This window comes from Mobula birostris, chromosome 9 (assembly GCF_030028105.1).
Source record: "Mobula birostris isolate sMobBir1 chromosome 9, sMobBir1.hap1, whole genome shotgun sequence".
Lineage (NCBI taxonomy): Eukaryota > Metazoa > Chordata > Chondrichthyes > Myliobatiformes > Myliobatidae > Mobula > Mobula birostris.
The window spans coordinates 43669771-43694799 of NC_092378.1; the positions used below are offsets into that span (position 1 = coordinate 43669771).

Consider the following 25029-nt stretch of genomic DNA (forward strand, 5'->3'; position numbering starts at 1 on the left):
CATCCCCTTTTTCCATCCACAATGTCCCAACTGTTTCAGAGCCAGCAAAGTTTAATCTTTTATTGCAGTATAGCACCACAAACAACAATGAGGAATAACCAGATAGTTCAGTGCTTCTGAATAACATAGTTTGATGCAGAAAATGTCTGCAAGGGGACTTACTGCATTTTGTTTCTTAAGGTTTAGGTTGATGATCTATTGTTTAAATTAGGAGGTGTGTAAGGACCAGTTTAAAGTTTATTCCAAAGAGCAGAAAATAACTTAATCTGAGGGCCTGCAGTAATACAGTGAAATGCCAACCACATTTGTACCTTCAGAGTTTAATTTAGGCGGATAATTTCTGGATAGGAAGCATGAGGGCTGTCACTCAGCCATGTCAGATGGAGTCAAAGTCTGTGCTAAGGCTGTCTTCCATTTGGCTTGAAGTAAAGGAGTCGGCATTTTGAAAATGAGTTTAAAGAACAGAGGGTGTGGTCTGATTTGATAAAAGTGCGTGAGAACATGACAGGATTAGACAGGTCAAAGACATTTCCATTCATGATGATTCAGGTACAAGGGACACAGATTTAAAACAAAGGGCAAAAGAAACAGTATCACAGCCGTATATCACCTGCCCAGCTCTTGACTCCATCCCTCCCCCTCCTGTCTTCTCCCATCATTTCAGACCTCTCCCTCCCACTTTCAAATCTCTTACTAGCTCTTCCTTCAGTTAGTCCTGACGAAGGATCTCGGCCCGAAACGTCAACTGTACCTCTTCCTAGAGATGCTGCCTGGCCTGCTGCATTCACCAGCAACTTTGATGTGTGTTGCGTGAAGCGAGTGTGTCTTTTTTTGCCTTTGATATGCTCAAAGTGATAATAATTGAAACTCACTTCCAGTCAGCATGGTGGAAGCAAAGTCAAGCAAGTTTCAGAAGGGAATTGGAATGACGAAGGGGAAAACTAAGTTGCAAGGAAAAGAGCTGAGAAAACAGGTTTGAACAATTGCCCTTAGAGAGCAGCAAAGATTGGTCTCATTCTGTGCTCTAGTAATTTTAGAATCCTGTGTTCTTCCGAGCAGCCTCTCCATGTTTGTTTGGGATCTTAATTCCTTGAAAATCAGAACATGTAGGCAATGGAAATTTGAAATAAAACAGAAAATTCTGGAAACACTCAGCAGGCCAGGCAGCATGTGCAATTACTGTTTCAGGTGGAAATCTCTTGGTCAGAACCAGAACTCAAATCCTTTCATTCGAATTTTCCTTCCAACTGCATAAGGAATACTTGGTTACTTTTGCATGACTGAGCACTAGTATCTGATTCTTTACGTTAAAATCATCTCCCAAAATTTCCCTTTTAAAAATGGTAAGCACTTTTAGAACAACTTTTAAAAAAATCAAAATAAACTATTTTTATTTTTTTTAATTACAAGAATACACCGTCCAATGCATTTTCATTCTTATGTTTACTTCGAGTCGTGTTCTTTCACACCAACAGGACTGATTCCACTCATGCGCTCTTCACCACTACAGTACTACAATAATTGAGTGGCTGCGAGCTACTGTTCTTCAAAAACTCTTCATTGTCTGTAAAGTGTCCCGATCAGGTTAAAAAATGTAAGGTTCATAATTCCTGCTTTGACCGAATTTTGATGTTTCCTCCTCTTAGAACGTAGGGATTTTCTTCTATATTAAATACCAGTATGTTGTATTAAAGCAAATGGTTATGAAGACCACCTTTAACTAAACATCAAGCAATTTGGCAGCACGTGCATCCAAAATGGAAATCATTTGTCCAAACGGATGTGTGTTGATCTTCGAAAAGTCAAACTTGATACAAATGGCACTTGTTTCTCAATTTCCCCTTGAAGCGTCTTGCAGCGAAGGAGTTGAGCGCTACAAAGCTATCAGAGCGCGGCAGGGAACGGATCATTAGCTGGGTGTATATCCGGACCAGAGAAGCAGGATTCTTTCTGAAAGAAAAATCATGTGAGTTGAAGCTGTGTGTGTGTGTGTGTGTGTGTGTGTGTGTGTGTGTGTGTGTGTGTGAGGGGTAGGGGGAGCGTTTTATTACTTGCAGCCGGTTTCTGAACACTGCAGTTACAAAGATAACAGTCACATAGCTGCACTTCTCAGTAAATCCCTGCCTGATGACGCTCCAGCTTCTCAGCCAATGAAAATGGGTAACGACGAGGAAGCGGAAATCCTTCATGGCTTGTATTTGGAAGGGATACAACGTGCGCGGAAGGGAGGGCTTTGACCGAGATTAGTCGTAAGAGGGAGTTCTGATAGCTCAGGCGGTCATTACGGCTACTGGGCGTCTCATGTAAGTCATGTAGCTCTGTGTTCTGGAACAGTTCACCCTTTTATGTTAACCGATAAACATTTTGACAATATGTCTTGCTTTACTCAGAGGTCCAAAGAGCGAAGGCGCAACTACTTCACTTCCAGTGCCCTCCAGGCTCCACCTAAACATGTTTTTAAATGTGATTAAAGGACCTGTGATTCAAACCCCTGCTGGAACCGCGATATTGTTGATTCCGTGTTTCAGAAGGTCAGAAATGCAGCGCCGAAACAGGCCCAGCCGGTCCATGCAGACCAAGATTCAAATTTATGATAGTCCCATTTGCCTGTGTTAGGGACATATTCCGTTAAATATTTTATAACCATCTATCTTTCCAAGTACCTTTTAAATATCAGTATGCATCCACTTTAATCACTTCTCTAGCAGCTCATTCCATATACTGACGACTCTCTGGGTGGAAAAAGTTACCCCTTAAGGTTCCTGTTGAGTCTACGAGCTTCCTGCTTAAACCGACAGTCAGTGACCACTTTATTAGGTACAGGAGTGGAACGCAGGAGGTCTACTACTGTAGCCCATCCACTTCAAGGATCGGCGTGTTGTGCATTCAGAGATGCCTTTCTGCACACCACTGTTGTAACGTGTTATTTGAGTTACCGTCAGCCCCCCCCCCCCCCCCGCCGCCAGCTAGAGCCAGTTGGCTGTTCTCTGTTCTCATTAACAGGCTGTATTTGCCCACAGAGCTGCTGCTCACTGGATCTGTTCTGTTTTTCACACTATTCTTTGTGAAACTCTAGAGACTGTTGTGTGTGAAAATCCCAAGAGATCAGTTTCTAAAGTACTCAAACCGCCCCATCTGGCACCAGCAATCATTCCAAGGTCTAAGTCACTTGTATCACATTTCTTCCCCATTCTGATGTTTGGTCTGAATAACAACTGAACCTCTTGACCTTGTCTGCATGCTTTTATGCATTGAGTTGCTGCCACAGAAGTAGCTGATTAGATATTTGCATTAAAGAGCAGGTGTACCTAACAATGTGGTCACTGAGTGTATGTCTTATAGTTGGGATAAAGATTAAATATTCATGATTTTATACACTCAATGAGATCACATCTCATTCTCCATCATTCAGGTGAAAACACTCTCAACGTGTTTAACCTGTCTCTATATCTCAGGTTCTTGAGTCATGGAAACATCCTTGTAAATCTCCTCTGCTCCCATTCCAGATTAATGTCATTTTTCCAAAGCACTGCAAACACAAAATTCCAAATGCACCCTTACCAACATCTGTAACATAACGTCCAACTTCTGTACTTGGTGCCCTGATTGATGAAGTGTGCCAAAAGCCTTCTTCACAACCCTGCCTACCTGTGATGCTACTTTCATGGAACCCTATCAAAGGCATTTCTGAAGTCCATATAGACTATCTACCACCATGCTCTTGTTGACTTGGTTACTTCAAACCTCTCAATAAAAATTAATGTGACATGATCTACCATGCACAAAGCCATGCTGGTCATTCCTAATAGACCAAATCCTTCAGAATTCAAACCGCGCCCCCCCAACAGTAACTTACCTACACAGATATTAGGTTTACTTGTCTATAGCTCCTAGATTTTTTTTTCAGTGCTTCTTAAATTTAAATTAAGGCACAACATTGTGGGCTGAAGGACCCATACTGTACTTTTGTTCTTCTGGCACTTCACCATCACTAAAAATGATGCATATATCTCAGTCAGGGCCCCCACATTTCTTCTCTGACTTCCACAGTGTTCTTGGATATACTTGATCAGTCCTTGGAGATATATCTTCCTTCATACACTTTAAGACATCTAGAACCTCGTATACTGTAATGTGGACTGTTAGCTATCTCAAGTTCCTGAATCTTCATGTCCTCCCTGGTAAAAATGGAGGACAAATAATTATTAAGGTCTTCACCTATCTCCTGTGACTCCACACAAAGATGTCCATTTTGGTCTATTCTCTTTCCAGTTACACCTTTTCCCTTAATATATTTTTACAAAATCTCTTTGGATTTTCCTTGATTTTCTCTGCCAAAGCAATCTCATGTTCCCTTTTGTTCCTTTCTCATTTCCTTCCTGATTCTATTCTTGCATCCCCAGTACTCCTCCTTGGACTCACTTGACACATGTTTCCTTTTTCCTGACAAGAGCTTCAATATCACTCATCACCCTGGGTTCTCTCCTCCTGCCAACCTTGCCCTTCACTCTAACAGAAACATGCAGACCTTGAGCTTTCACTATTTCACCTTTCAAAGCCTCCCACTTGTCTGTGGTCCCACTTGCCTGCAAACAACCTACTCCAGTGAACCTTTCCAAGCTCCTGTTTCATACTGTCAAAATTCACCTTGTTCCAATTTGGAACCTGTATCTTTGGACCAGATCTATCCCCTTACATAACTATTTTTAGACTAAAAGAACTATGGTCATTGGTCCCAAGGTGCTCTCCCACTGACACCTCAGTCACTTGTCCTGCCATATTTCCCAAGGGTAGGGCAGATTTGTCCTCTCTCTAGTTGGGCCTTTTGTAAACATAAGAGATTCTGAAGAGGCTGGAAATTCAGAGTAATCCACACAAAACGCTGGAGGGACTCAGGAGTTCAGGCAGCATCTATGGAGAGGAATAAACAGTTGACATTTTCGGCTAAGACCCTCCAGTACCCGATGAAGCGTCTTGGCCTCAAACATTATTCCTTTCCTTAGATGCCTGCCTGGCCTGCTGAGGGCCTTTTTTATAGTAAATGATGAAATTTTCCAGAACACCCTGAACGAACTCCACCCCATCTAAGCCCTTACCATAGCAGCAGTTCCAGTCTTTATTAGGAAAATTAAAATCCCCATTTTGACAGCTCTATTATTCTTGCAACTTTCTGCATTCTCCTTGCGAATTTATTCACCTAATTCCTTTTGACTATTGGTCCTTTAGTACAGTCCCAGCAAACTGACCATCCCCTTCTCATTTCTCAGCCCCACTCAAAGCCTTACTGGATGTTCCTTCAGTAATTTCATTTTGGACTACTGCTGTGATGCTCTCCTTAATCAGAAATACAACCCCCCTCTTCCTTGTTTTCCTGCATGTCTTTCCTGCCAATAGTACCAATTTGCTGGAACATTTCACTGCCAGTCCCTCCCTCAGCCATGTTTCTACAATGGCTATTTTATCGCAGTCCTACATACTGTAGCCATCTGCAGACTGAGTTCATCTGCCTTCCCCGTCAGGCCTCTTGCATGGAAAATAATGCAATTTAATCTAGCAGACTTCACTACCACGATGTTGCCTGTCTTGTCTCCTGACCTCACTGTACTGAGTTCTGTCCCATCTGCCTCGCTTCTGATCTGGATGCCAACCCCCATGCCAATCTCCTTAGTAGCACTAATAAATTTGCCTGCCATGGTATTGGTGTCTCTACAGTTCAGGTGCAACCTGCCCTTCTTGTACAGGTCACCTCTGTTCCAGAAGAAATCCCAACTGTCCATAAATCTGAATTCCTGGCCAGTGTACCAACTCTTCAGCCATGCATTCATCTTCCATATCCTCCTATGTTTATTCTCACAAGCGTATGCACGGGGGAGTAATCCAAGGATTGATTTTATACCTGTGTCCTTCATGCCAATGTGCAAAATGGCCCTCTGGAAAATGTTCTGCAACCAGAGACATCCTCAGACCTGGCACTGGGGAGGCAACAAACCATCTTGGAGACCTTTTTGTGGCCACAGAATCGCCTGTCTGCTCCTTTCACTATCTCCCTCCACCTTTGCTTACTGAGCCTCAGAGCCAGTCCTAGTACAGTACCACAGATCCAGCTGATGCAGCTGCAAGATCATGAATGGTCATCCTGTAGTGGGTAGCGTCCAACCTGATGGCATCAACATCGATTTCTCAAACTTCTGGTAAAGGATCCCCCGTTCACCATTCCCTATCCCATTTTCTGTCCTTCACCTTATCTCCTTGCCTGCCCATTGCCTTCCTCTGGTGCTCCGCCCCCCCGTTTCTTTCTTCCATGGCCTCCTGTCCTCTCCTATTAGATTCCCCCTTCTCTAGCCTTATATCTCTTTTACTAGTCAACTTCACCCCTCAGCTTTTTTTCTCCAGTCCTGCTGAAGGGCTTCGTCCCAAAATGTGGACTGTACTTTTTTCCATAGATGCTGCCTGGCCTGTTCCTCCAGCAGTCTGTGCAGGTAGCTCCATTCCCTGCCTCTTTAAATGTCTGTCTGAATGCCATTTGGACATTGCTGTTGTATCTGGTTTCACCACTTCCCCTGCAGCATATTGTAGGTACTCACCATTTATCTTGCTTAAATAAATACCTGTCTTGTAACTCTTCTAAACTTTTTCCCATGTAACCTTAAACCTAGGCCCTCTACTATTTGATATTTCTACTTTTGGAAGAAGAAATTTGATTGTTTATTCTATCGATGGTCTCCCATAATTTTATACACCTCTATCAGGTCTCCCCTCAGCTTTGGACTCTTGAGAGAAAACAACCCCAGTTTATCCAGCCACTTGTTACAGCTAATACTCACTAATCCAGACAGCATCTGGTGAATCTCCTTTGTACCATCTCCAAAGCTTCGGCGTGCTATGAGGGCTCTGGGAAGAGTGGCGACATTTGCGGGCTGCCCCAACACATGCTTGGGCGAGTTGGTTGTTATGCCAACAATGTGCGTTTCAACGCTGGTGATAAGTCTGAATCTGCATTCTTCCTGTAATCTGGTGATGACAATTATACACAGAACTCCAAATGTGTGGAAGGGAGTACAGTAGCGTAACGGTTAGTGTAACTCTTCACAGCGCAAGTGAATGCTTCTAAAGCACAATGCTTCTAAAGGTCCTGCAAAATTTCCTTGTATATTTCCCCTCCCAAACGTGAGAAAAACCGAACACAAATTGGGTGATAGCTTTGCAGAGCGCTGATGTTCAGTCGGTAGGAGTGACCCTGAGCTCACAGTTGCTTCCAACTTTTAATTCTTCTTCCTGGCGCCATTTTGATATTTCTGGTTTTTTTTGGGAACAGTGCAGAAAGCAGTGAGACCCAACACAAGCTTGAGGAGTGGCATCTCATCTTCTGTCTGGGCACGTGGCATCTGGACTAAAAAGTAAATTCACAGATTGAGGTAACTTTTTTTGTCTGACTGTCAGAACCTGCCATTTTGGCCTGTAATGTTCAATCAGGTTTGTGGGTCTGGCAAATGGTACGGGAAGCACTCTCTGCGAATAGGTGTGTTAATCATTTATTTACAAACAGTAAAGATTCAACCAAACATTCATGTTCCCCAAGTTACAGACACTGCAAAGCTGAATATTCAACAAACGTACATACAGTCAACAAACGTACTTACTTAAAAGTGCACATAGAGCATACCTTCTCAGTCAGCGTGTGCACCCTTGCCTTAAACAAAAGAAAAAGGGAGCAAGCCCCTTCCACCTGCTATTTTATATACCCAGGATATTGGAAACTGGACACCAGGCAGTTATCCAATGGGAAAAGCAGCTGCAGCTTCTAAACTAACCAATCGCAATGGAAGTGACTCTCGACAGTTAGAATAAGGCACCCAGCCCTCAAAAGTTGCGAACGTGATAATCTAGCCCTCAGACTAGTATGACTCTCACAAGCTGCCAACTAAGTTATACATAAAACACAAGAGTGCAATACCCAGTACTGTAAACCCTATAGTCACCTCCCAATATACTATAGTAGTCCACCAGCTTCCCTTTGCCCCAAGAGGCCAGCAGCCCTACTCCAGAGTGTAACAGCTAATGAGCTGGTCCCCCACTTATTCTTACACACTGACTCTAAGATATGATCAACCAGGTGAGTGATATTACCCGACCCATCAGGAATGTAGGTGCAGCATTCTTGACCAATAACAGTACCTGTGCCACCTTCCTTTGTGAGCAGGTAGTCCAAGACATCGGTTCCTGGGACAGTCTGGCCACGCCATGCTGAGAAAGGCTATCATTCAGGACATCCTTCCTTTGTAATGGCCCTCTTACTGACCAGCATGGGCAAAGTGCTCATCCAGGGTATGGAGGTGGCATTCATAGGGCACCACATATCAACCGGACCACCCTGTGGAAACTGTGGGTAGACCTAGGAACTGCATATGCAGTAAGTGCCATTCAGCATCTAACGAGTGCCCGGCTTCACAACACCATTTGGCGTAGACACAGTCGTCCCAGGATACTTCCTGCTCATACTTGCATCCACCTTGCACCTCGTACCTGTGCTCAGTACGCTACCTATACCAACACTCTGACAGGTGGGAACTTTCCAATTATATAAATGGTACATAGCGAACTACCAGCCCTTAAAGCACTTACTTCATTTATTAAGGCTCAAGTCCCTTAAGGCTGTTACCTTAAGGTTGAGGTTGGCTGGACTAGGCTACCACCCACACCCCCAAAACAGAATGTCAAAACCCGAGAGGCCTGATCATTTCCCCCAGCAGTCTTTCTTTGTTGTCAAAGGGATCGATATCAGTGGCGTCCCTTCTGTGATGTAGTAAGGAATCTTCATACAAATTCAGCAATCTGACCCATTGATCCAATGTGCAAATTCAAACCCCATCCCCAGGAATGTATCACAGGATCCTCCACCACAAATTAGCATCCACCACTTTACCATTCTGTAATGCAGGGAGCTACAAATGCACTTGCTCCTGATTAGTCACTGGATACTTAGAAAACACAAAAACAATAGAACTACCTGGACTGCTCCCCAAATGCTCAATTCCCTCTGAAATGTGGGCATTCTCATATCCAGAATAAATTTGCCCAAATTTTTACTCGAATTTCATATGGCCAGCATAAAATGAGTCATCCCGAAACCAATTATATGGGGAAACAAGTCACAAAGTAACAGATTGACACAATAAACATGTTACAGATTTAGAAAACAAGAAACAAAGTAATTGACTAAACAAAAACAACAAACAAAGTAACAGATTAAACTGAAATCACAAAGTCCAGCCTGCACTCCTCTTCTTTAAAACCTTCATTGGAACGGCAATAACTGCGGTTAATTTCTCACAGAGAAGCAGCACCGTACCTTGACTCTGTTTTATTCCCCCAGTTCAGTCCCTTCCTACCTACCTCCGTGGCGCTTCACAGGCTCTGGACCTTTTCAATGATTTCAGGTTTCCTGTCCCCCGTCATCTTATTTTTACTATGCATGTCCAGTCCCTATACACCTCCATCCCCCACCAGGAAGGCCTCAAAGCTCTCCGTTTCTTTCTGGACAACAGGCCTAACCAGTTTCCCTCCCCCACCGCTCTCTGCCTTGTGGAACCTGTCCTCACTCTAAATAATTTCTCCTGTGGCTCCTCCCACTTCCTTCAGACAAAAGGTGTCGTCATGGACACTCGCATGGGTCCCAGCTGTGCCTGCCAGTTTATCGGCTGTGTGGAACAGTCTACGTTCCAAGCCTACACTGGTGACCGTCCTGCACTTTTCCTACGTTGCATCGATGACTACATGGGTAGTCCTGAACCCACGCTGAACTCTTTGATTTCATCCACTTTGCCTCCAACTTCCACAGTGCCCTCAAATAAAGGCAACAGTGCCTTTATTTCCTGCAGAGCATCAAGAAAGCTCACCTCTGTCCCAGGATACTGATGGACTTTTACCGCTGTACCACTGAGAGCATACTCACCAACTGCATCTCAGCGTTGTATAGCAATTGTCCCGTATTGGACCACAAAGCACTCCAGCGTGTGGTGAAAACTGCCCAGCGGATTATCAGCACCCAATTGCCCACCATTGAGAACATCTACCATAAACGCTGCTGGGCAGGGTGAAAAGCATCATCAAGGATGCATCTCACCCTAACCATGGACTTTTTACTCTCCTCCCATCTGGTAGGCGCTACAGGAGCCTCTGCTCCCACACCAGCAGGCACAGGAAGAGCTTCTTCCCTGAGGCTGTGACCCTGCTGAACCTCACATCACAGCGCTAAGCAGTATTGGACACATATTGTACTGTCTCAGTACTTTTATATTTGTGTGCTGTAGCACTTACTTTTTATTCACAGCTATTTTGTAAATAACACTATTCTTTGTATTTCTGGTTAGATGCTAACTGCATCTCACTGGCTTTGTATCTGTACTCAGCGCAATGACAATAAAGTTGAATCTAATCTAATCTAATCTAAATTTACCTAGTCCATTTACAACACCTCCCTCCCCTTACTTAATTTCACTGTCCCTATCTCTGGAGACAGTTTACCTGCTGGTGTCTATTGTAAACCAGCGGACTCTCACAGCTGCCTGCACTATACTTCGCCCCACCCTGTTACTTGTAAAAATGCCATCTCTTTCTCTCAATTCCTGTGTCTCCGCCGCATCTGCTCTCAGGATGAGGCTTTTCATTCTAGAATGAAGGAGGTGTCTTCCTCTTTCAAAGAAAGGGGCTGCCCTTCCTCCACCATCAACTCTGCCCTCAACCGCATCTCTTCCATTTCACGCACGTCTGCCCTCACCCCATCCTCCTGCCACCCTACCAGGGATAGGGTTCCTCTTATCCTCAGCTACCATCCCACCAGCCTTCACGTCCAGCACATAATTCTCAGCATCTTCCGCCATCTCCAAAGGGATTCCACCACCAAGCACATCTTTCTTTTCCTCCCCCCTCCCAACTTTCTGCTTTCTGCAGGAATTGCTCCTAACATAACTCCCTTGTCCATTCATCCCTCCCTACTGATCTCCCTCCTTGCACTTACGCTTGCAAGTGAAACAAGTGATAATCTGCCCTACAGCTCCTCCCTCACTGCCATTCAGGGTCCCAGACAGTCTTTGCAGGTGAGGAGACACTTCACCTGTGAGTCTGCTGGGGTCATATACTGTGCCCAATGCTCCCAGTGTGGCCTCCTGTATGTTGGTGAGACCTGACATAGATTGGGAGATCGCTTTGCCGAGCACCTACGCTCAGCCCACTAGAAAAAGCAGGATCTCCCAGTGGCCACCCATTTTAATTACACTTCCCGTTCCCATTCTGATCTGTCTATTCATGGCTTCCTCTATGGTCATGATGAGGCCACGCTTAGGTTGGAGGAACAACACCTTATATTCCATCTGGGTAGCCTCCAACCTGATGGCATGAAGATTGATTTCCCGAACCTTCGGTAATGCCCCCCCCACTTCATCATTTCCCATCCCCTCTCCCCTCTCTCACCTTATCTCCTTGCCGGCCCATCACCTCCCTCTGGTGCTCCTCCCCCCCTTTTCGTTCTTCCATGGCCTTCTGTCTCTTTTACCAATTTACTTCCCAGCTCTTTATTTCATCCCTCCCTCTTCAGGTTTCACCTATCACCTTGTGTTTCTCTCTCCCTTCCCTCACCTTTTAAACCTACTCCTCAGCTTTTTTGCCCTCCAGTCCTGGTGAAAGGCCTCGGCCGGAAACGCCAACAGTATTGATAGATGCTGCCTGTCCTGCTGAGTTCCTCCAGCATTTGTGTGTGTGGCTTGGATTTCCAGCATCTACAGATTTTTTCTTTTTTTCTTATCAGAGAACTGATAAGTAAAAAGCAACTGTGCGGAGGCCCAACACATTCAGAGTCTATGAAAGGCAAAGTCCACACACACACACACACACACACACACACACACACACGTGCGTTGCAGCTCATTCAGATCATTCACACTCTATGTACAGGAAAGATGGATGCCCCCCCTCCCTGCAACAAAGAAGCACTAACCACTCCTATGTTAGTCGATATCCTTTGCAGGGAACCCTGAGTGGAATGTGAGGAATTTGGCAGAGACAAGAGGAACCCTGATCTGCAGAGGACTTGAAGGATGACCTTCTCCCTAACAGTCTCCCTTTTTTGGTCCCCTGACAGTATTTCTACATTGCATACAGGACGAGGACAGGGCCCCTATTTACCTGCTCCTCCAGAACCCCAGCTTTAAGCCATGCTAAAACATTTCTTTATGGGACATGTGTGATCCCCCACTCCCCATCTGCTTATCAAGCTCCCGTACCTGGCTACGGGTACCCTCTTCTACATACTCTAAACCCTGTAGCAATTGAACCATTGTAGTTTCAACAATCAGAATAAGGCACATTCCCCACAGGCCTATTGTCATTTTTGCTCAGCTTTTGTTTTCTATTTGTACAGTCAGACTTGCTGGGCCTATCCCGGAATCTCACTATTTACAGCACATCACACAGACAAAGACACTTAATGAGCTTGTAACTATTTAATCTCAGCCTATCAGAGATAGTCCCTTTGCTCTGCTCGTTCCTTCTCCACATTCTGTTACTGAAAACCAATGTGTTTTCTTCCTTTCCCATTTCTGGCCAAGGATCCCAAATCCGTGCTTGCTCCACCGTTGTATCCGTTCCTTCGGCTATCTGGATTCTACTCTCAAATAATCCTCTACTTCCATCACTTCTCTTCCCATAATCCTTAGTACTAGTGTGTTCATTCTTCGTCTTCACATCAATACATTTTTGCCTGTTTATGCCTCTGAAGTGTTTACAGAGTTCCGGCTACAAGTCACTGTTACCTGTGGGAGGGGGAGAATATACATTGTCCAGGAGAGTTAAATATGTTGGAGGCAATGGTTCTTCTCTTTGCCCCCAGTGGGGTTTTTACTTGAAAGAATTGTCTACAAAAATGGGAAACTGCTTGATCTTCACTTCCACTTCCACCCTGCAGCCTTCATCATTGAGCTGTAAGACATGGACACCACCTAATGTATGTACACACTCAGGTGCCAAGCTTCTGAATATGCACAGAGAATGGACTTTACATTGAATATCTATATAAAGAAGTCCCTTTGACCAGCCTAAATTGTAAACCATTAGACCTTTGACCTGAGTGATTAAAACCTGCACTCTTCTGATTTGACAGACACTGAGCCAAACTGGCATGCCTTAAATTTGGGGATGAAGGTCACAGAGCACAGAAACACACACATCCTTTAGCCAATTGTGTATGTGTGTGATTCATTAAGTAATCATCTGTACTAACCCTATTCAGCAACACTTGCTCTGTGGATTGCTGTGACTTATGAATAATGGTTATTAGGTTTTATTGTTCAAGCAGTGGATAAGTACATTCACTTGGGTAGTGCTACTTTTGTTGACTGCTGGCAGATTTTCTTCAGTGTTTTATGCAGTGAATCAGAGGACAAGTGGATAGGTGTTGCTTAAAATGTTTGAATTCAACACGGTAATGGACAGTGAGACAAAACGGTTGTTGCATTAATTCTTTGCACACAAGGTGGCAGGTCGCAACAAGCTCTCGGTTCCACCTTCTCTTCACCATTGAGGTTCACCTGCTTCCCCTCTGGTTCTCGGGTGTCGTATGTGGCAAATGTGGAAACTGCAGACTCCTCCATAGGCAGGGAAGGTGGTGTCTGATGGAACAGGCAGGTGGATATATCATATGTTGATGCGTTCCTTCTGCTGTTTTCACTGGGCTTCGATGTGCTCACTATACATAGAAACATAGAAATCTACAGCACTTTACAGGCCCCTTGGCCTAAGTTTTGTGCCAGCCATGTAACCTACTCTAGAAACTGCCTAGAGTTTCCCTACCGCATAGCCCTCTATTTTTCTAAGCTCCATGTACCTATCTAAGAGTCTCTTCAAAGACCCTATTGTATCCACCTCCACCACCTTTACTGGCAGTGCATTCCACACACCCACCACTCTCTGTGTGAAAAACTTACCTTTGACATCCCCCTTGTACCTACTTCCAAGCACCTTAAAACTGTGCCCCCTCGTGTTAATCATTTGAGCCCTGGGATAAAGTCTCTGACTATCCACATGATCAATGCCTCTCATCATCTTATACACCTCTGTCAGGTCACCTCTCATCTTCCGTCGCTCCAGGGAGAAGAGGCCAAGTTTACTCAACCTATTCTCATAAGGTACATCCTCCAATCCAGGCAACATCCTTGTAAATCTCCTCTGCACTCAAGTCAAGCGGCATTTTATTATTCTGTGCATAAGTCTGGCAAGGTACAAGTACAATAAAATTTTTCCCTGCTGCAGCACCACAGGCCAATAGACATCACACAGGACATAAACTGTACATCATTTGTACCTGACAGTGTAAAAATGTCCGTGCAAAACAATTGTGTAAAAAAACCCACAAACCAGACAAGTCCGTGGCGGTGCAAGAGGACGTTTGTAGGATTACTATTGTGCGGGTTGGTTCAAGAACCTGATGGTTGTAGGAAAGGAGCTGTTCCTGAACCTGGTGATGTTGGGCTTCGGGCTTCAGTACCTCTTGCCTGATGATACCAACATGATCTGGATGGTGGGGAAGCTGAATGGTAGGTGCCAACTCCCTGAGGCAGTACCTCCTGTAGATGTAATCAGTAATGGGAAAGGCTGTGTCCACTATGCTCTGCAGCCTTTTGTGATTGTGTGCTTTGGAACTGTTCCAGTAGTTGATCTGTAGAGTTTCATTCCAGTATTTGGTGACGTGCCAAATCTCACTGAGCTCTTCAGTGTTCTCAGTGCGGACCTGAAAGCTTCTTCTCCACTTCACAGACATGGGCTAGGAATTCCCAGGAGCTGGTGGGGATGTTGCACTTCATCAGGGAGGCTTTGAGCACATTCCTGAATCTTTTTCTTAAACAGATGGTAACTTCCCTGAATCCTTTTCCAAACCAGGTGGTAACATAGAAAACTTACAGCACTACACAGGCCCTCCGGCCCACAAAGCTGTGCCAAACATGCACTTACTTTAGAAATTACCTAGAGTTACCCATAGCCCTCTATTTTCCTGAGCTGCATGTACCTGTTCAGGAGTCTCCTAAAAGACCCTATTGTTTCTGCCTCCAGCACCATCACCGGTAGCCCATTCCATGCACTCACCACTCTCTATGTAAAAAAACTTACCCTCGACATCTCCTCTGTACCTACTTCCAAGCACCTTAAAACTGTGCCCTCTTGTGTTAGCCATTTCAGTCCTGGGAAAAAGCCTCTTGACTATCCACATGATCCATGCCTCTCATCATCTTATACAACTCTGTCAGGTCACCTCTCATCCTACATTGCTTCAAGGAGAAAAGGCCGAGTTCACTCAACCTGTTCTCATAAGGTATGTTCCCCGATCCAGGTGACATCCTTGTAGATCTCCTCTGCACCCTTTCTATAGTTTCCACATCCTTCCTGTAGTGAGGTGACCAGAACTGAGCGCAGTACCCCAAGTGGGGTCTGACCAGGGTCCTATATAGCTGTAACATTACCTCTCAGCTCCTAAACTCAATCCCACGGTTGATGAAGGCCAGTACACCGTATGCCTTCTTAACCACAGAGTCAACCTGCGCAGCAGCTTTGAGTGTCCTATGGACCCCAAGATCCCTCTGATTCTCTGCACTGCCAAGAGTTTTACCATTAATACTATATTCTGCTATCATATTTGACCTTCCAAAATGAACCACTTCACACTTAGTCGAACTCCATCTGACACGTTTCAGCCTAGTTTTGCATCCTATTGATGTCCCGCTGTAACCTCTGACAGCCCTCCACACTATCCACAACACCGCCAGCCTTCGTGTCATCAGCAAATTTACTAACTCATTCCTCCACTTCCTCATCCAGGTCATTTTTAAAAATCACAAAGAGAATGGCTCCCAGAACAGATCCCTGAGGCACACCACCATGTAAAATATGACCCATCTACAACCACTATTTGCCTTCTGTGGGCAAGCCAATTCTGGATCCACAAAGCAATGGCCCCTCGGATCCCAGGCCTCCTTACTTTGTCAATAAGCCTAGCATGGGGTATCTTATCAAATGCCTTGCTGAAATCCATATACACTACATCTACTGCTCTACCTTTATCAATGTGTTTAGTCACATCCTCAAAAAATTTAATCAGGCTGGTAAGGCACGACTTGCCTTTGACAAAGCCATGCTGACTATTCTTAATCATATTATGCCTCTCCAAATGTTCATAAATCCTGCCTCTCAGGATCTTCTCCATCAACTTACCAACCACTGAAGTAAAACTCACTGGTCTATAATTTCCTGGGCTATCTCTACTCCCTTTCTTGAATAAGGGAACAACATCTGCAACCCTCCAATCCTCCGGAACCTCTCCTGTCCCCATTGATGATTCAAAGCTGTTCCCACGACAGAGCTCAGAGTAAGGTGTTTATTTCAGGGCCACATATGAACATGCGACCAACCCCACAGGGCTCTCAGCAACTACGCACAACGCACAAAACATTGTACCATTTCCACCCCAGCAGGTCTTGTGTATTCATTATCTCCCGTACATACGTGTTCTCATGGCATATTTCTGGCTACCTTGCCGTCTCTCTTGGGCCTTTTTTGATGTTGTGCTCGTTTTTTTTCCCTCAGGAGTGTTGGCATGGAGGCAGCCTGGTGCTGGGTAGGCGATCACGTTGGCTTCTGTGGTACGATCAAGAACTCTGCCAGTGATTTTGTGGTGACAGAGATTGATACGTGTGGAAGGCTGGTCAGTGACATTCGAGCTGATGGTGCCCTGGAATCTTGCCCCATTAACTACAGATCCCATCCAACACCCAGCAAAAGGCTAAAGAAATGGGAAAATTCACCAGAAAGTGATGATGAACAGACAAGCATTGATAAATCTGAGGATTCCACTGTTGTAGGCAGCAAAATCAGCCAGACGGCTAGTTTTGGGTTGTCAGAGCCTGCAATTAATTCCCCCCCAGCAGAAACGGGAGGAAGGACCGTAGAGATGCTTTTGGGCAGCTCGATAGCCGCATCGTTAGAGCAGTTTGCAATTTCAGCTAAAGAAGGCCAGCCCACAAAGGGGGAAAGTGAGGTGACATTTTCACTTGGGACTTTCCAAGAGAAAAGCCAGCGAGCAGCTGTCCACTTAGCTGTACGGAAAAGATTTCCCTTCCTAAAGACTGTTACCAGCAGCACTGAGATTCGAGTCAGGCTGGATCCACAGTACACTGAGCTCTGTCAGCTGGTGTCTGAGAAGGAGGCGGATGGCTTTTTCCGCTTCTTGGATTCGAAGGACAGAACTTTCAAGTTTTCTTTTCAGCCTGATGGAAACAAGGAACATCGGAAGGCTGTCCACCATTTTGTAAGCCGATATTTTGGGAAACTACTGGAAACTAAAAGCTTTTTGGAGCAAGTTAATGGAAGGCAGGGTGATGCAGTGATCACTGTGAGGTTTCGAGACAAAATTATTAGTGGCAGGAAAAGAACTGATGAATGCCAAGCACTTTACACAGGTATCAAAAATGCTTCTTACTTTTCAATAATGGGTCACAGTTTTTGGGAGGTGCGGAGGATTAATGAGATTTAATGTTAATTTTTTTTTGTGAATGTTTGGGAGGTGAGGCAAGGTTAAACAGATTTTTTTTCTTAAAGAATCAGAGTATTAGAAAATGTGCGAACAGAGTGAAATTGGCCTGATAGTAAGGTGCAGGGGTGCAGTGGTAGCCGAAGTGCTCTGAAATGCATTCGGCACCTCTTTAAGAAAAAAGCCGAAATAAACAAGCTAATTAATTAGGTGCCGCCCAGGGTGACTTGAGTCTCTTAGAAACTGTGGATCTCCTGGGATTTCTACGCACAACATACTCTGGAGTTTACAAAGAGTGGTGCCAAAGACAAAAAAAAATCCAGCGTGTGGATTTAACACGATGTTTTCGCTCACGGAACAGCCACTCGCTAGATTTTTTTCTTGTTTTTGGCACCATTCTTTGTAAACTCCAGAGTCTGTTGTGCGTAAAAATCCCAGGAGATCAGCAGTTTCTGAGGGTACATCCACACTATGCCGGATAATTTTGAAAATGAAGCTTTTTCTCTTTGTTTTGACCTTCCGTGCACACTGAAACGGCGTTTTTATCCCCCGAAAACGGAGATTTTCAGAAACGATCTCCAGAGTGAATAAATCTGAAAACGCCTAATATCCGTTGTAGTGCGTACGGGGTAACCGGAGAGATTTAAAACCGACAACACCACAACCACAATGCTTTTTCTGCTTCTGCTTGGTACTGCACAAGCTGTTATAACGCGCAGTCGGTGCGAACGGCGTGAGAGTTAAATTGTAAAGTGAGCTTTTTTGACTATTTAAAAACGCTGTCATGACGTGCTGGAACAGATAGCCGCAGTGTGGCATTTCGTTGTTTTCTTGAACACAACCACCTAGCAATTTCAGAACAGATGGCAACGAGACTGAAGCCAGAAGGGTTAGAAATGTACTCACCAAATAGTTTGACCCATAGCTTACTGAATAAATAAGTATACTCACTTTGCCCTGTTTCCTGTCCTTGCTTGTATGAAGGTGGTTCACCTATTTATGCAAGTACTTCTCTGACAATAGATGTGTAACAGCCTAATGTAACATTGTATGGAAATACAAGATAACGCTGATGCAGATGTTTTATACATTTAACAAGGTGCTTTATTACTGTGACAGAGTTAGTCATTTTTTCAAAGTTCGTCATCAGCTGGGTCACACTGTCCGTGAACTCCCTGTCGGTTGCCTCCATATGCTCCGGTATTTGTTTTTTTTTAGTTTTAAGTCCTCCTGTGCAACAGCCAAGAGCAATTCCTTTTAAATTTTTCTGCTCTGTAACTGGACAAACGCGCACCAAGTATACCGTTTCCTCTTCGCTTGTTTTCTGTGTGTCCTGCGCGTGCCCAGTAGGAGGAGATTCGCCCAAATATCCGTCTAATGTGGACGGAGATATTTTGAAAAACGCTTAGTGTGGACGCCTGTGTGGACGTTTTTACTCGAAACCGGCATTTTCAAAATTATCCGGCGTAGTGTGGATGTAGCCTGAGAGACTCAAATCACCTTGGGTGGCACCTAATTAATTAGCTTGTTTATTTCGGCTTTTTTCTTAAAGAGGTGCTGAACGCGATTCAGAGCGCTCTGGCTACCACTGCACCCCTGGTAAGGTGATGAATAGCATCCTGAGGCTGCCATTGTCTACAGCAAAGCTATTACAGAAACATGGATACTAGTGAAACCCGCAGTTTTCTTGGCTGCGTAAGTCCAGGGAAGACGCACTCCGGTCCTGCCAAACCCGTGAGATTGAGACAGCTCTCTCACCCCAATCCCCGGTTTGTGTGAATGCTATGTAATTTACTACCCTGTTACAACTCAGTGCCAAGAAGCAACAGACAGTACACTGCATACGATGAAAGGAATTATATTTATGAATTTTAACTTAACTAAAGAGTTAGCAAAGAAAAGAATAAAAAGGGCCCATTATGATTAAACAGTCAAATGTGTACAAGATGGAGCTCAGATCTTCCAAAAATCATATTCACCGATTCTCAGTCGACCTCCGCACTTTGCTCCATCGAGTCACGGTCCCCTCCAGGTCAAACCCTACGACCGGTTCTGTCCAGCATCTTCTCTCTTCATCTCGTGCCGAACAAAGACCCCAGCTTACACCAGTGTCAGGCACTTGAAAGAATGCTGCTCCCCTGATTGGATGGCTCACATTCCAAAGAACCTGTTATCTCTTACCATCAGCCAAACACTGCTTCTACAGAAAGACCATTACGTTAGCAGGGAAACTTTTACCAGGGTGTTAGACTGGTTTCTAATTGATACCCTAGTGCAAAGCCTGAATGGAGGGAATATTTAACATGCATTGAGAGACTAGCATGGCAGGTGTTGTTCCTTAAACAGTTAGAGGCTAGAATGATGTGGTTTGGGAAGCTGTTGTGAAGCCTAAAAAGACTAGCAGGGACTTCTGGGTTGAGTGGCTTGTTTCTGCGCAGCCTAGTTTGAAGAAGTATTTCGACACCCTCTCATGCACTATAACCTTCTTTAACAGCCAGTGGAATATTCTTGTAGTGTAATTGCAGTTGGAATGTATTTAATGGGAATAGGAATCCAGAATTGAAACATTGGCTGATTGAGTAATGGCTAGCAGAGGGTGGTGATGCCACATCCTGTAAGACCAGTTCTCTGCCTGTTTGCAATGTGAATGTTTTGAGTTAACAGTTAATCTGCTCAACATTATTTATCTGCAATAGGCAATCGTCCAGGAGGGAAAATTGTGGGCGCCACTGTGGCGTAGTGTGGTGCCCTTACATAGTTTCCTTCCACTGTGCAAGGACGTACCAGTTAGTAGGTTAATTGGTCACTGTAAATCATCTTCTGATTAGGCTAGTGTAAAATATGTGGGTTGCTTGGCAGTGGGGCTCATTGACCCAGAAAAGCCATTCTGCACTGCATCTCTAAATAAATAAATGAAAGGGTTTAGTGGTACCTGGGGCTCTTAACTATTCTCGATGTAGTTGGGCTTTAAAGCATATCTGGACATATTTTGAAGCATTCACCCTGTGCAAGGTGAACATGGAAACTCTGGATGCAGTCGCTTGCTTGGCCTCTGAACTTGGTGTGGTACCGTCGGACTTCAGCTACGCAGGCATCAAAGACAAGAAAGCTGTAACTTCCCAGACCATGGTCGTGAAGGATGTGACAATCAACAGGTGAGATCAAAATCACGTACTTTTCAAAGTTTCTCTGTCAAACTGTAGCTGTTGGAATGAATGCCCATCTTTTGTTGCCACAAGCAGAGGATGAGGCTGGGCCAAGACTGTAGAGACCAGAACAGGGTGCCGTCAATGGCTTAACCTCTCAGTTCAAAGCTTCGAAGTAAATTTATTATCAAAGTAAATATATGTCTCTCTATACTACTTTGAAATTTGTTTTCTTGCAGGCATTTACAGGAAAATAAAGTCATACAATAGAAATTATGATTATAAATAACAAAGACTGTTAACCAATGCATTAAAAAGGAAAATCGTCCAAATAAGAAGAAAAGTAAATATATAATACTGAGTTGAAGAACTGAATGTGAGCCTATAGGTTGTAGGGCCAGTTCTGCGATGGAGTGAGTGATGATATCCACGCCAGTTCAGGAGCCTGATATTTGTAGGGCAGTAACTGTTCCTGAACCTGGTGGTATGGCACTCAGTAATCTAGATGATTCAAATCATTTCTGCTTGTCCTCAAGCAGCTCATCCTTCAACAGACATCTGCTCCAGCTCGGTCAAAGTCCGCGCTTTAACATATTGTACTGTATACAGATCCCTCCCCATCTGTGCCTTCTCCATTCACACATGCTTGAAGAACTCTGTGCTCTCTACCGTCCCTCAGCCAGGTCTGCTGTTCCGTTCACGCGGACATGGCTGCTTTTAACCATGGGGAAAGATGAGAAGGGAACTCTGCTGGGAGCTGGGATTGTGCCTGCTGGAATGCGAGTTGATCTTGATTTGGCCAAGTGGTCTTTAGATGTAGCCTCCTAACTTCTGCCGTATCGATGCTGGCAGGGCTTGAGTTTGCATTCTTGCCAGGTGAGTGGTAATTTTCCATCGTGCTTCATTATTGGGAGATCCACTCTGCTGAATGTGACAAGGGGCTTCCAGACTGATTTAGTATTGCTAAATCTCCCTGTGCTCTTCAAAATCTGCCAACCTCTGCAGCCAAATCTCCTTGAACCAGCAAGCAGTTGCAGATCGTGTCCAGTAGTAGTTATGTTGGGGGGGCGGGGCACGTTTTTCCTTCTTTTGGTGGGGAGTGCCGTGGCATGGCAGGTTACACTGCTGCCTTGCAGTTCCAGGATGTGATCCCAACCTTTGGAGTCTGTTCGGAGTTTGCAAGTTCTCTGCGTGACTGTATGGACGACCTGCCCCCTCAACCCTTCCACATCCCAGAGGCAGACTGGTTGTAGGCTTATTGGCTATTGTAATGTCATTAGGGTTGTAGGATAATCTCTGGTCTAATTAATGAGCATATGGAAGAGAATAGGCTACAAGAACATAAATGAGAGGATAGGATTGCTCTGGGAGCCAGCATAAGTTCAAAGGGATGAATAGTCTTGTACTTATTAGAGTTGTGAGAGCTAGCCGCTCTACAGAACTGCAACAATGAGTCAATACTCAGCTTTCCTTGCTCACTGGTTTATTCAAACATATTCAAGTGCAGAGGTCCAGGAAGACTTAAAATAGAAATTCTGTGTTGACTATTATATTACCGAGCATCATTACACATGACTCATATCACTGAATTCTAATTTTACACTTCATAGATGAACATTTCCTTGACTAAACATGAAGTGTATAACTATTATTTTTTGACTAACCAGAGATGAGACCTTTGGGTCTAGTCATTATTCCGTCACAAGCAAACATCCCTTTGATTCTTGTAATTAGCCATTGTTACATACATTTATTAGCCAATTGTAGTCTACAAGTTTGCTATTATTAGTGGGCATATTTTTAGTGACCACCACTTCTCCCCACATATCTACAGAGGTTAATGATTTTAGGAATAGGCTGAGATTCTGTCCTATTTTGTGGCGGTATATTAGTGTAGCGGTTAGTGTGTTGCTTTACAGCCCCTGCTGCTTCAGGAGCCTGTTGGTTGAGGGGTAATAACTGATGATGTGGGACCCAAGGATCCAATACCTCATTCCCTATCACAGGAGCAAGAAGTGATTATGGCCTGGATGGTGGTGGACCTTGATGATGGATGCTGCTTTCTTGTGGCAGCACTCCTTATAGATGTGTTCAATGGCGAGGAGGGCTTTTCCTGTAAGGACTGGGCTGTAGACACCACTTTTTGTAGGCTTTTCCATTCCTGTGCATGGGACTTTCCAAACCAGGCCATGAGAAGTCTGCCTAAGAAGTGACTTTGATCTGCTCCAATTTGTCTACTGGAGTAACAGGTCCACAGCAGATGCCATTTCATTGGCTCTCCACTCAACCCTGGAACATCTGGACATCAAAGATGCTTACATCAAGACTGCTCTTTAACAAACTAGCTCAGTATTCAATACCATCTTCGCCTCAAAACCAATCCGTGGGCTTCAAGATCTTGGCCTCAATACCTCCTTGTGCAATTGGATCCTTGATTTCCTCACCTGCGGACCCCAATCATTTTGGATCGGTACAACACCTTTCCATGATCTCCATCAACACAGGTGCACCACAAGGCAGTGTGTATTTAGCCACCTGCTCTACTTGCCTCACATTTATGGATATGTGGCTAAGCACATCTCCAATGCCATATTCAAGTTTGTTGATGACACCAATGTCGTAGGCGGTGATAAATTGGCATACAGGAAGGTGGTTGAAAATCTGGCTGACTGCTGCCATAACAGCAGCCTCTTATTCAATGTTGGCAAGTCCAAGGAGCTGATTATTGACTTCAGGAAGAGGAAAGCTGAGGTCCATGAGCCACTCTTCATTGGAGGATCAGAGATGGAGAGGGCCAGCAACTTTGAATTCCGTGGTGTTATTGTCTTGGGGGATCTGTCCTGGGCCCAACGTGTAAGTGCAATTATGAAGAAAGCAGAGCAGCACCTCTACTTCCTTCAGGGTTTCCAAAGATTCCGCAAAAAACTTCGACAAACTCCTATAGATGCGTGGTGGAGAGTATACCGACTGGCTGCACCACAGCCTGTGTGAAAACCAATGCCCCTGAACAGAAAGTCCTACAAAAAGTAGTGGATAATGGCCCATTCTGTCATGGGTAAGGCCCTCCCCACCATTGAGTACATCTGTGAGAAATGTTATCCCAGGTAAGCAGCATTTATCACCAGGACCCCCACCACCCAGGACATGCTCTCTTCTCGCTGCTGAAATCAGGAAGGTAGTACAGAAGCCTCAGGACTCACACCACCTGGTTCTGGAACAGTTATTACCCCTCAACCATCAGGCCCTTGAACCAAAAGGGGTAACTTCACTTGCCCCATCATTGAAATGTTCCCACAACCTATGTATTCACTTTCAAGGACTCATCATCTCATGTTCTTAATCTTTATTGCTTATTTATTTATGATTATTATTTCTTTCTTTTTGAATTTTCACAGTTGGTTGTCTTTTGCACCCTGATTGAATACCCAAGTTGGTGTGGTCTTTCATGGATTTTATTACGGTTATTATTCTATTATGGATTTGTTGAGTATATCCACAAGCAAATGAATCTCAGGGTTGTATATGGTGACATATATGTACTTTGATAATAAATTTACTTTGAATCTTTGAACTTTGATGCAACCAGTCAGGATACTTGCCACTCAGAAACAAGAGAAAATCTGCACACGCTGGAAATCCAAGCAACACACTCAAAATGGTGGAGAAACTCAGCTGGCTGGGCAACACCTATGGAAAAGAGTATTGTCGATGTTTCGGGCCAAGACCCTTTGGCAGGACTGCAGGAATCACAGGGGGAACAGTGAGAGAGGGTTTCACTGAACTCCCATTGAAGGGAAGATTTAAACTTCTTCAGGGTAGGCATCCTTGGAAGAGACCGCAGTGCAGTAATCCTGCTGAAGGGATTCGGCCCGAAATGTCGACAATACTCTTTTCCGTAGATGCTGCCTGGCCTGCCGGCTTCCTCCAGCATTTTGCGTGTGTTGATTGGGTTTCCAGCATCTGCAGATTTTCTCTTGCTTGTGACGAGAAATAGTCTCTTGTTTGTGACGCTGAATCATCAATGTATAAATTGACAGCACTGGCACAGAATTGGCATTGCACAGGGACTGGCATTGCTGGGCATACCCGCAGTATGGCAGATGTTCAACAAAGAAAATTCTAAACCAAGTGCAATCTGAACCATTTAAAGAATAGCTACTGTAGAACAAAGGAGTAATGGAGTAAACGGAAGTCTTGTTTAAATCCAGTTATGAACTTGAGGAAATTTCTGCCTGGATGCACCGTGAAATGTAAAACTTGCTGCCGCAATATGTAATTGATGTAAATAGCATTAAGTATATTCAATCTGAGACT

At 44.5% G+C, this 25029-nt stretch overlaps 1 protein-coding gene across 4 annotated transcripts in view; it reads left to right on the forward strand.

The window, feature by feature from the left end:
* Positions 1–1837: 1837 nt before the first annotated feature.
* The window catches only part of pus7l (pseudouridine synthase 7 like), a 57176-nt gene continuing 33984 nt past the window's right edge, over positions 1838–25029 (forward strand). The window contains exons 1-4 of one of the 4 annotated variants that reach the window (XM_072267947.1): positions 1838–1966; positions 7316–7415; positions 16627–17498; positions 20565–20724. In XM_072267947.1, the coding sequence (XP_072124048.1) occupies positions 16637–17498; positions 20565–20724 (1022 nt within the window). In that variant the 5' untranslated portion in view covers positions 1838–1966; positions 7316–7415; positions 16627–16636. Of the gene's footprint in view, positions 1967–2261; positions 2304–7315; positions 7416–16626; positions 17499–20564; positions 20725–25029 lie in introns of those variants that run through there. The other 3 variants (XM_072267948.1, XM_072267946.1, XM_072267949.1) reach the window with 3 other exon arrangements.